Genomic DNA, 13,265 nt, shown 5'->3' with positions numbered 1-13,265 from the left:
CTGCAGAACAGTTAGATAAGTTAATAATCTGGGACTCATCCTTACCCAGCTTACCATTAACAACACTCCTTTTCACATCATGACTACCTGTAGGACCCCATCTATGTCCCTCTAAGCCCATAATGACACCTAACTGCAATGGTGTCTCCATGTATTAAGCCAAACAAAATTCTCCCCGGGGACTTGAACTATCCCTTCATTAACCACAAGACGAATGCATTATGTAACATGTATGTATGCCCAGAGATTTTTTGACTTCATTAATACACACTCTCTGAACCAGTTCATCCATACCCCAGCCAGAGATGATAAAATCCTGGACTTGGCGTCATCAATACAGGACAGCTCTGCTCCCTACCAATTGTAACTCCTTCCCTGTTCAAATCGGACCACAGATCAGTGCCATTCACCTTAATACTGAAGCTGGACAAATCCCCCACTACCAAGGTGTTCAGAGATTATGCAAAAGCTAATGTACTGAAACTGAGTGAGAACTTATTTTATACCCCCTTCCAACTAGATTATCCCAGTGCTTAGGTAGAATCTTTTACTACCATATTCTATGCACATGTGAATACCTGTAAAGATACAGCTGTCTCACACTGACGTAAATACAATGCCAAATTCAAAAATAAACCCTTGAAGTTGAATCTAAACATAAACAGGCTCTATAATAAAAGAAAATTAAAAAAAAAACATCGCAATTAAAAATAAATAAAACACTCAAGATGCAGAGAAAGTTCTTGCTAAACTTAAGCAGGAAACTCTGGACCTTGATCAAATCAAACAAAGCGAGATATGAAGTAAAACTGCCACCCAGGAAAGGACAAACACAAAGTCTTCTTTAGCTGTGTTAGAAACCTTCATAACAAAGTTCATCACTGTACAAAGCTAATAGAAAATAATATCACATACCCAGTCCCAGAAATTATAGCTGGTCTACTAGTGGATACATTTATCTCTAACATCCCCCCACCATTCCTTCCTACATTCCCAGATCTCATACCTACATCTACACCCACCCCTCAAATCTCAAATGAGCAAGTCCTCAAGGCACTATCCAAGGCCAAGAATACTTCTTCTTTGGGGTCAGATAATATTCTGGACTGCTGAAATAGGACCTGTCAATCCCCTACAGAGGATATTCAATGTCAGCCTCCAAATAGGCTTGTGCTGGACAAATGAAGGTCAGCGACTCATCTCTTTGCACAAAAGTGGGCATCAATGGATCCAGAAAATTATAGAGCTACAAGTCTGACCAGCCTAACTTATAAGGCTGTGAAAAGGATTGTTATGGAATTGATAAATAAGGACATGGGTAAACTACAGACTTTCAACCCAAACCAGATTAAATTTGCTATGGGTAGATCCTGCCTACTTAATCAGAATGACTTCTTCAAGAAGGTTACTGAAGCAATGGATAAGACCAAATCAGTACACACTGCATATATACACCTTGCAAAGGCATCCAACACCATCCAACACTCAAGTATCATAGATACACTATCGCAGCTAACTTAGTGGATCCAATAGTTAGGGACCCAGAAACCTATGCTGACAATGAGCTGTTCATCAATCACCATGTATCCACTATTGTAAGAAAGTGCTTTTTTATTGCACAGCTTCCAGGTCCAGGGGTGTGATCACTGCAATGTAGTCTACACTCATCAGGCCGATCATGGAGTATAATGCACTCTTCAGCATACACCTGTCCAAATATTTGACACAACCTGAATGCCTACAATGCTTTCTTAAAAAGACAATCAGGGGCCTAAATTATAAAACTACGTGGACCATTGCAAAACCTTGTCCCTCTACTCAGTATCATATGGGCTAAGTAGGGGTGATATCTGCCTTGGTACACAGCATCAACAGACCCTATCCTGTCAGATCTACTGCATATTCACAACACCAGGGAGGACATAAATACATGCTCAAGAGAACCAAATCTCTTTTGCAACATAAATAGAGCATGTTGGAGGAATGGAGGTGTGTTAATTGATTGAATATACATTTACCTGAGACAGAATTGACCTAAATATGTTGACCTAATATGCAAGTGGTCGAAAACACATTTGTGTGAAAATATTCAGTCTAAACACATTTAATCATTAGTTGAGAAGTAATGGTAGACACAATAAGGAAATATGCTTTTTGGAACATAGTGTTCATCAATGGAATGCTTTAAGTAGCGCAACCTACAGACACATCTGTCCAGCGCATAACACAAATCATTTTTTTTTAAATTGTAAATCAATGCTGGTACAATGTCTCATTGTATATTGATTGGCAGTGATTCCCTGGTTTTGAGAGATTTCTCCCGTCTTATAATTAATGCAATCATTGAACTGGTATATATCATTTTTTGGGGGTGGGGGTCTTGACCTCTGCAAAATCACTTGCAAATAACTTTTTTACAAGTTTACAAACTCAGCAGTTCTCCTTGTTGATTAGTGAAATGCCAATATTCTTTTTCTCAAGCATATTGTGTTTAGAGCAAATCACATATCTGCTGTCAAGCACTTGTGGTTTAGGTATTTTTTTTTAGGTGAATTATGTGTTGAACAAATGTGTATTCAAACAATTTACCCACATCTGGAGGTATACATATGTTTCACAAAAAATAACACTTTGTTGAAATCTTTTTCTTCTCCACATAAAGCAAGGTACTTCTTACACTTTAAAAGTAATCTGGATGAATGGAAGGGAAACTACAAATTCACCCCTGGTTTAGCACCCTTGTCACTCATAAACAGTAGCAACATGCAAGTGTTCTGCTCATCTCTGGGTTATTCATACTTAAAATATACTGTCTAGAAATGTAATGAGAGTGTATTGCTAGGCTTCTAAAGATCCTCATCGATCAGTATTCTAATAAGTATCCATGAACCAATGCCATTATATAACTACACTACTAATGCTCAAGTATATGAAATTTCAGATATCTATAGAGTTTGAGGAGATTCTAGAAATAAAATCATCCATATCTATGACACTTGACATCATTTATTTAACATTTGTTTACAGGGAAAGTCCGACTGGGACACAACCTATTTTCAGCAGATACCTGGGGAGAAACGCTACATATGCATGTCTTTCGAATGCAGGAAGAAACCAGAGCAAACTCACGTGAATGCAGGGAGGACATGCAGACTCCGCACAGAAGACACCCCAGCCTAGAATTAAACTGGAGAACTGCTTGCTGTGAGGCAACAACAGTAACTGCTGTACCAGTCCTCAGTTAAGCAACCTTTTTACTGTTTTCACTCTTTCAAATATTTTTCGTATCACAAATTTAGCCATTAAATATCCTCCTTCTCTTTCTTTGAGTGTCCATATTCTGAGTTCATCTCAACACCGCAGTTTCTAAGGTGATAACCTACATTGTTTCTCTGTTTGCTTTGTATATCCAAGCCTACAAAAATGACACCCGCATGTTAATTCCAAAGTCCCCCATGACTTATAACAATGACCTAAAGTCTCCTGTGACCCATAAAAATGTACTGCTCATAACATTAAAAATGTTAAATGCTTATGCCCAGCAGTTCTAAAACATTGCTTGGTTAAAGGCATAGTAGAACAGACTGCAGAGTATATTTCTGTCCCAGTATTTTGACTTTTCACAAAATGCAAAGAATGGCCCATAAATGTCCAGGTAATGCAAAGACTGGCCCATAAATAGCCAGGTAATGACTCTAAATAGATGAGACAAATAAGCCATCAGACAGACAAACAGACATATATTAAATGCACAAAACACTGCCATATTCAGAGATACCTGTACAGTGATGAGTCCAGAAAACACATAAGAGTTTTTAAGTTGTTCCAGTATAACAGAAATTAACCACAGGGTAAAAATAAACCCATTTTACTTACAGCACATTTCTCTTTAATTTCTGCGATGATAGTTTTCCCATCAATCATTGCTTCAAATTTATACACAGCAGCAACATCATCCATTGGGAAGATAAACATAACTTCCACTGGGTCTTGTAACTCATTCTTGCATAGGAGTGTTGCAGTAACATCTGCAATGATACCCTTCACATGTACAGACACCGAGATATCCTTAAGAGCAACTGTAATCAAGACAGGATGAATGAATAGCAGGGATAAAATTTAAAATATATCACAGGGAGAGAGTTTGGGAGGGTTAATAAAAAAACAAAAGGCAACATCAGCTCAAATACAGGTATAAAATTGTAGTGCAAATATGTAAATTTTAACAAAGTTCAAATGTACAGCTAAAATGATTGCATTGCATTGCATTACATTCTGGTCTGTTAAGTCTGGAATTTCTCTTTCTATATAGACATAGGTTGAAAATGTTATAATATAAAAGACAACCACTGGCTGTTCAATGAGAAGACCCTCTTTTATCAGCTCTGAAATGTACATGCTAGCTGCAGGATGGAAAATATTTAAAAAGGAAATATAACTTGTACACTGAAAATCTAGTGCCAGGAATGCATGGCATTACTATACAGACAGCATAAGCTAGTAAAAGGACTAATGGCATTCTTTAGAAGGGGTAAAAAATAGAAACAATGGGTTCCATAGACATATTTTATCAGCAGCTATAATCAAAAATCCAAATGCAACAAATATTTTTTTTTCAATTACCTCTTTGGTTCTTTGCCTAGTTATTACCATTAGCTATGTTCAGTGACCATCTATAGTAATTTTGGGTTGAATTGCTCGATAGTGACTAATAAGACTTCCTTCAGGACTGTGGCCACAAAGATCATAAGTACCCTGGGGAATAAGAGAGAGCAAATAGGGACATCATGCTATGACCTCAATCTGATAGGGAAACCTTTCTTAAAAAAAATGCCCCTTAATTCCATCAATCTTACCTGATGTATGATGACAGTAGTGCAGTAGTTGAGTACTTCCTCTGCACACGCCACTGTTGATGCATGTCTGGCTGTGTTTTCCCCTTTATTTTTACTTGCCTGGAGCAAGACTCTTCCCCAATCTCTACTGCTGCTTTGTTGCTTTTAGCCAAATTGCCTCCTTTCACCTCCCCCAAAAATCAATGAATGCTGCTCATTCCCTATACAATGCCTTTTGACACCATGCTTGCTAGTCAAACATCCGCTTGCATTGTTGCAGATAGTCAATCACTCTTGATATGTGCCTTTTTAACCATGTGGCAACTCTGAAGCACTCTTCCATAAGGAGACAGAGTAATTAGCAAGTTCCAATGAATAGGAAGTGAGTAGCATTGTATTGCAAGGGCACCCATGTTTTAAATGTTTTTCCTGTCTGCTCTTAAGGTCCTCTGACAATCCACTATATCCACAAACCTTCTTTGCCCACATTCTGATCTGCCCACTGGGCTGGTGCCACCTCGAGATGCAGGAACTTGGGAGAATAGACTAGTTTGGGCAAAAGAGGAAGATCACAGTACTGAGTGATGTATCATCCTTGATAGTTGTTAGGATCCTTTCTATGCTACAGGATCCTTTTTACCCTAATCTCCAGCCTCTCATGAGTGTAGTAGGGTCTGCAATGATGGCTACAGTGAACGGAATTCACTTAGACGGCTGGAGTATTTTCCCTTTTCACTCATCCATGAGCTTGCTCTATTCTCCAACAGATGGCACACATGTAAAAAGACCTTGATGCCTCTACACCCCCCTTGAATAGACCTCTACCTCCCATCACTCTCCAGCTGAATATTCTAACACTCAAAATCACTAGTTAAACTTGGTTCTCTGGATACAATAATAGCACCATCCCTCTATGCTATATAGCTGGCTGGGACACCAAAACACCATACACACATAGGGCTCCTGTTTGCCAGAAGAATCTCCCTCAATATTATTTTTATCTTTACAAAAATGCCAAGTAAAGGATTAAGTTTAGCTATGCTAATGAAAAGAGCCTAGGTTTAACTCTTGGTTAACTAGTGTTTACTACTAATTCTTATAAAACTAGTGACACAGTAAACTTCAAACTATAACTGCTTAGTTTAAACTAAATGTGTCAAAAATTATCAACATTCACTTACTATGTTTATCTGGCAATTCACAAGGAACATACCTGGGGTTTAACAAAACAAAAATTCAAGGTTAAAAGGATTATGGAAAACTGCATAGAAACCTTCATTCCTTCAAAATGTTGTAGCCAATATGCACTGATACTTTATGATATATTTTTAAATCGGTTAAAGTATTACCACTTGTAATCATTATACTATCACAACCAGATTTTATATATATATATGTATATATATATATATATATATATATATATATATATACATACATACACACACACACACACACACATATATATATATATATATTAGAGAGAGAGTTACAATTTTGTTTCTAAAGTTACAGTGGATTAAAAAGGATTGCATTTGTAAGACAAATTTATATCTTGATGTTTTGTAATTTTCTACAAAGATTTAGATGAATGTTATAATTATTTTTTTCATATGCTCTTAAGGGGGGATATATGAGATCATGAAGATGATACTAATTAAAGGAAAATTAAATTAGGGATGTATAACTGCAAGTGAGTAAAAATAGAAATTAGTACATTACTTAACTAATTAATATGCATATTACTTAGCTGATATGATTCTGATATAGATTAGGCCTAGTTGTTTCAATATGTATTGATTTTTACATAAAACAAATGTCGTAAAAAAATATTCACACTGCTATGAGATCTAGTACTCCCAAGAACGTCTGACCTAAAATGTAAGGATATTTTTTTTCTCTTTTTCTGACACTCTCCGATGATTTTTACTGGCAAATTTTATGACTTTTTTATGCCCAGAAATTTAGAGATATGACCATAGGACTACTTAACAAAAAGCAGCTACATTCAGAAATAAACAGAAATACATTAAGCTTTGTGCTGATCAGATGAAGTTTTAATAAGGGGAATGACATTTTTTGTTTCTAAAACAAAACAACTAAATTAGGGTATTTCAAAATGATGATTCTATAGTAGTTTTATATTAGCATTTAAAAGGACAGTTTTTACAGATTATTTGCGGATTTTATATGATTTACCATGAACATGAACACTAATCCAGTTCTACAGTTAAGCAAACTGAAGGTCTCTTCTGCAGGTAGCTGATGTGAGCATCGGTTGCCAGAAGAAAAAAATGCTGAGGAACATTATATATATTGCTTTATTTCCCAGAGGAAACAAATTGCCGTTGTAACTTCTAAGTGTACCCGTGCAATGATGAATGATTTCCTTCTTTAGGTTAATGCAACCAGGGAGTTTTTATACATAAATTGGGGTTAGCAGCTTGCCCCCCACATTCAGGGGTGCATATAGGCTTGCCCCTTTACAAAAATGCTTAAAAGCAATGTTTTTTTCTTCTGTTATTCAATAATTATAGTTATGTTTTTTTGGATGTTCATGGTTGCACAATTTGGAGATTCAAAGTAGAACCAAACTAAACAACAGTAAAAAAGGTTATCACAAAAAATTAGACACAGAATTAAGGCTTGAATATTACCTAGTAGAATATTAGTCTTCTCAGGCTATTCATGCCATGTTATGTGTTTTACTTCTGCATGTGTTAATAACATGAATCCTACAGCAAGATATTTTTTACAAGATCTGACTTTTGAAAAGTGTTTCTTGGTATGTGAGTTAATATTTGACACCCAACATTTGACATATTTAAAATAATTATGTTTTGGAAGAACAGCAACTGATAATTTAAGACCAAGGCTTTTTGTACAGCAAAAAAAAAAAAATGTATGTAAATATGTAAATTTAGAAGAACACAAAAGGCCAAGCACCAGAAACCTCTGCAGCTATAAAAAACGAAAAACAGGATACACACAAAGCTGCTGAGGATAGGCTCCAGAATCTACAGTAGGCTTAAAGAATACCAAAGAATAATGCTGAGCAGTACTACTTTATTGCAACACACTAGCGCTTTCACAAAATGCTTCTTCAGGTGTACAAATTAATGCAAGAAACTACACCTTAAATAGCCTAGTTAAAATGGTCACATGATACAATCCAATTAGTTTTTAAAAAACATTAAAATCAACTTTAAAATATGCATGAATGTTGTTATTTAAACAAATACACTACATAAAAACATAAAAATATATACAAATATAAGTATGAAAAAAATAATTATCTGCGGTTATATTTTAATAAACATAAAAAGCATAAATTACCTAAATAGAGACCTTTTACTGAGAACAGGTTTCATGGGCACATGATCATTCAAGCCATGACCATAATTTGCTCTTAGCATCACTATCCATCTAGCCTCTACCTCTTCTGTTCTAGCTCTAATATCACCCACCCTTATGTTCTCAAGTCCTAGACACAACCATAAACAAGAATTTATGCTGTACCCCCATACTTTGCACATGTTTAGCTAAAGCATTAGTATTGCTCCCTTTGCCAATATGATAATAATAATATTAAGGTTTGCATTCCTTATTCAAGGGATGTAAGGAGATATACAGATATTATTAATCAACAGTGGACATTTTGTTAACAGACCCGCAATTAAGTGAAATCATAGGTCCTAGACCTCAGTTTATTTTTAAGAATAAGAAGAATTGGAGGAATAGGTTATGTAATGTTAAGGAAAGGAAGAATGTGTTAACAACACTTGGTACCAGACCATGTGGTAAACGTTCACAATGTAGGTATATTAATAAAGAGACTTTTTTTGTGCATCCAGACACAGGTAAAGTATATGATGTTAGGGTGCAGGCTGATTGTGAAACCATGCACATGGTTTATTTAGCTAATTGCACAGTCTGCAAATGTTTTTACATTGGCAAGACAGATCGCACCCTGAAAGATAGAATAAGAGAGCATAATTATCATATTGGCAAAGGGAGCAATACTAATGCTTTAGCTAAACATGTGCAAAGTATGGGGGTACAGCATAAATTCTTGTTTATGGTTGTGTCTAGGACTTATGAGAACATAAGGGTGGGTGATATTAGAGCTAGAACAGAAGAGGTAGAGGCTAGATGGATAGTGATGCTAAGAGCAAATTATGGCCGTGGCTTGAATGATCATGTGCCCATGAAACATGTTCTCAGTAAAAGGGCTCTATTTAGGTAATTTATGCTTTTTATGTTTATTAAAATATAACTGCAGATAATTAATTTTTTCATACTTATATTTGTATATATTTTTATGTTTTATGTAGTGCATTTGTTTAAATAACAACATTCATGCATATTTTAAAGTTGATTTTAATGTTTTTTAAAAACTAATTGGATTGTATCATGTGACCATTTTAACTAGGCTATTTAAGGTGTAGTTTCTTGCATTAATTTGTACATTTGAAGAAGCATTTTGTGAAAGCGCTAGTGTGTTGCAATAAAGTAGTACTGCTCAGCATTATTCTTTGGTATTCTTTAAGCCTACTGTAGATTCTGGAGCCTATCCTCAGCAGCTTTGTGTGTATCCCAAATATGTAAATTTGTTTTAACAAATTAAACATTTCATGGGGAATTGTTTGGATATTAGTGATAAAAAGGTCATTATTTTATATGACATTTCATATGAATTTTTAAACTCTTTGTAAAAGCAATGCTGAGACATGCTAATGCTACACATTCAGTTATACATTCAAGAATGCATTCTACAAGAATATTTTTTTTTCTACACCACAGACTGTTAAAAAATCCAATTTAGCCAATAAATGATTCATACTGAGAAGAACAAGGACTGTTTCTAAGAATAAGCTGGGTTCAACATGCAAAAAATGAAAAGAACATTCTCCCCCGAATTCACTAATCCTCCGTGCAGGACTATTCTAGTCCTGCATGGAAGCACCAGTTTAAGAGGAGGATGGCAGTGCACCATGCATATTAAGGAAGGCACGCTGCCTGAACACCTAATGCTACACAGAGCATGGACGAGTGCAGGGGGCGTGGCTGAGAGCAGAGCTCTCAGAATAAACATGCCCCTGCAAAGTAGAACAGATGAATGTGTACATAAAAGAGCGAGACCACCCATAAGTGTCCGCAAATCCCCACCAACAGTCCCCATGTGTTCAACAGCAACAGTACACTGAAAAACAAAAAAAACCCACAAAGAAACCCTTGTAGTAATGTTTTTAAAACTGAGTACAGCTAACCATAGGTGCGTGGGTCTGCCCATCGCATAGCTATGGGTAAAGCAGCATGAGAGGCTGAAGAGGATAACAAGGAAGGTATAGCAAATGAAGCAGCACAGCAATAGCATAGTGGTCACAGCATCTGCCTAAGGAGGAGGCATTCCTGGCTTGAGTCCCACTGCAGCACATACCATTTTCTAAGTGTAATCCATATAGGAACAATTATGTACATTTTATTGCTATAGAACCTACCAAATAACAATTAAATGTGAACTGGAGTACTGCATGAAATGCACATGTGAAGAGTCAGTACCAGAATGAATAAGTCAGCAATAAGCAGGCATAAGCACAGATAAGTAGAAGTAAGCAAATGTAAGCAATAGTAAGCATGTGCAAGTGTGTATGGGCGCGATGAAGCACCGCCGACACAGATCAAGCAAAGGAGACGCTAACTGCATGTAACACACTGTGACCAGAAGTCAGCAGTGCTAACCTCTGTGCAAACCCGCTCACAACCACATGAAAGTGCCTTAAGCACACTGTATCAAACAGCTGGTGTCACGCTTGGGTCTGTATACATTAACGCAGTCAGTCGTAGGTATCGCAAAGCATACGTGGCACACAAGATTGGCCGGTATGCACACAAAACACAGTATCCAGCAATACCAGTCAACATTACTGGATATGTAGCTAAAGAATTAGAGATATATGTGTTCGTATGAATATCCATAACTATATAGATATATACCACCCCTCTCTGTAGTACAAATGTATACATACATAGAATATATATATATATATATATATATATATATATATACATATATATATATATACACAGAGATATATTATATATATATCTATATATATATATCTATATATATATATATATATATATATATATATATATATATATATATATATATATATATATATATATATATCTATATATATATATATATATATATATATATATATATATATATATATATATATATATATACACCTATGATAAGATACAGCATCCAAGAATATGTTCACAGGCCATACCAATGGAGGTGAGGGGCCCAAGAAACATGTAACACGTAGAATGAACACCCCTCCCCCCAGCCAGACAGAGGAAACATACAATCAAACCCACAAACAATGTAAAGAATCCACTGCTCCCCAGACCACTGGCAGGATACAACTGAGGGGAACACAGTGGACCCGTGAAGGCTAATCTTGAAACAGAGACAGAAAAATTGACATGTCATACGAGGAAGCCCGTGCGATGACCTATCAAGGCGGGGTGTGTACATAACCGGAATACAAGGGTGGGAAAGCCTGATGACCCATGGGCCGAGACAATGTACGAGATGGGTCCCGTGAATTGGAGAGTGGGCAGTGTGGAGTGGTGTTTCTAGACCTGACCTGCACCCAGAGTAAGGATGCTGTAGAGGAGGTGCAGGTGGGGGAACTATGGGTAGCTAATTATGGGTGTACGCATGCAGGTGTTTGCTGGAGTGGGGCTATACGGACAGCCCCAGGGATGTAAGCAATACTGTTCATTGGGCAGAGGCACCGCCCAACGAGAAGCCACACCCGCTACGAGTCCCACTGCAGCACAGTCAATTTTACATGGCAAAGAACGGAATAACCAGATGTAGATGTAAATATGTAGAGGTATGTGTGTGTATATCAACCCATAGCTACATGGAGATATACCTCTCCCTCTCCGCAGTACAAATGTATACATACAGAGACAGAATACATATAAATACCCACATATAGATATATAATTTCTAATCGGAGTTGCTGGCTACTGAGACTTGTCTGCATATATCAACTGGACACAAGCTGATTTAAGTATACTTTTCTTTGCACTTATTTAAGAAAGATTTGATTTAGTAAATATTGTGTGTCTCTGCCTATCTGCAGTTGCCTGAAGTGTGAAAAAGTGTAGCCATCTGGGCTCATTGAAAGTTGTTTGACTGCTTTGAAATTCCTGTGTTAGTTTTAGCCTGGGGGTTTCTCTGCTTGCTTTAAAATCTGTGTTGGTTACATTTGTAGTAATTATTTCTAATCAGAGTTGCTGGCTACTGAGACTTGTCTGCATATATCAACTGGACACAAGCTGATTTAAGTATACTTTTCTCTGCACTTATTTAAGAAAGATTTGATTCAGTAAGTATTGTGTCTCTGTCTATCTGCAGTTAGTCCCCCCCTCCCTGTTTCCTGTTGTGGTGTTAATCTTGGTGGCTTTGGAATTTCCCGCCACTGCTGTAAATCTGTTTTTGGACACTCCTCCTGGACCCATCTCATTTGCTCATTCAACAGAGTACAGTGAGATCATATTTTGATCTCAGATACTCCTACCAGTTCCATCTCCTCTGCTGTGTACAGTGAGCACTTTGGGAGGACATTCCCCTAAAGTATCTTAATCTGCTCTGTTTCCTCCCTCTCCACAAAATAAATAAATAAATAAATAAATTGCACTTCATCTGCTTTACTGTATTTCTGTTTCTTCCTACTTTACTACCTTATTTTACGATTGCCTCTTCTTAAAAGTACTCAGCTGAAATTATTCTGCTGCCTTTATTACTACTTGTTAGTAGCCTGATTAAACTGTAACTGTTATTCTAAGGGTTTTGGTTTAAGCACTTGGGCTTCAAACCAGTTGTTTTACATTAAGAAGGTTTGTGGTCTGCACTGTTGGGGCAGGACAGGTAGCGTACATCCTTCTAAATTGGGAACTGCTGATTGAAGGGTCAGTATCCGTTATTCTAAAAGTGTATTAGTTCTGGGTTAAGCACTTGGGCTTCAAGCCAGTTATTCTACATTAAGAAGTTTTGTAGTCTGCACTCTTGTGGGAGGAGAGGCTAGATTCTGCCCTTCTGAGCTGGGAATTTCTGGTTAAAGGCTTATTGAGCATGCTTACTTGAACTGTTTCTTTCTGAAATCGGTATGCCTTGTTTGCTGTAGCATAGACTAGATTCAGGCCTGCTGGATCTAGCTTTGTTTGCACTGATCCAGGCCGTCTTTTTTGGAGAAGGTTTCTCTGTACCCTAGTGGCAGAAGTGTGCAGTTAGAACTTGTCTGATTGAAGACTGCTGGAGCAGGGATCAGTTTTGTGCTTTTTAACTGGTTAATTGTGTAAAGTGTTGTTTTGATTGTATCTGCTTTATTTTTGAAAAAAAAT

General features: G+C 36.8%; 1 protein-coding gene across 1 annotated transcript in view; it reads right to left on the bottom strand.

Annotated features, from left to right (window-relative positions):
* Nucleotides 1-13,265, bottom strand: part of LOC122809687 (von Willebrand factor A domain-containing protein 5A-like) — a 1,458,063-nt gene that overhangs the window by 1,288,601 nt on the left and 156,197 nt on the right. Inside the window, exon 4 of the mRNA XM_044081363.1 lies at nucleotides 3,877-4,079. Within this exon, the coding sequence (XP_043937298.1) occupies nucleotides 3,877-4,079 (203 nt within the window). The remainder of the gene's footprint in view (nucleotides 1-3,876; nucleotides 4,080-13,265) is intronic.

This window comes from Protopterus annectens, chromosome 8.part0 (assembly GCF_019279795.1).
Source record: "Protopterus annectens isolate FY-2018-M chromosome 8.part0, PAN1.0, whole genome shotgun sequence".
In the NCBI taxonomy this organism is placed as follows: domain Eukaryota; kingdom Metazoa; phylum Chordata; order Ceratodontiformes; family Protopteridae; genus Protopterus; species Protopterus annectens.
This window is presented reverse-complemented; position numbering and strand designations above follow the sequence as displayed.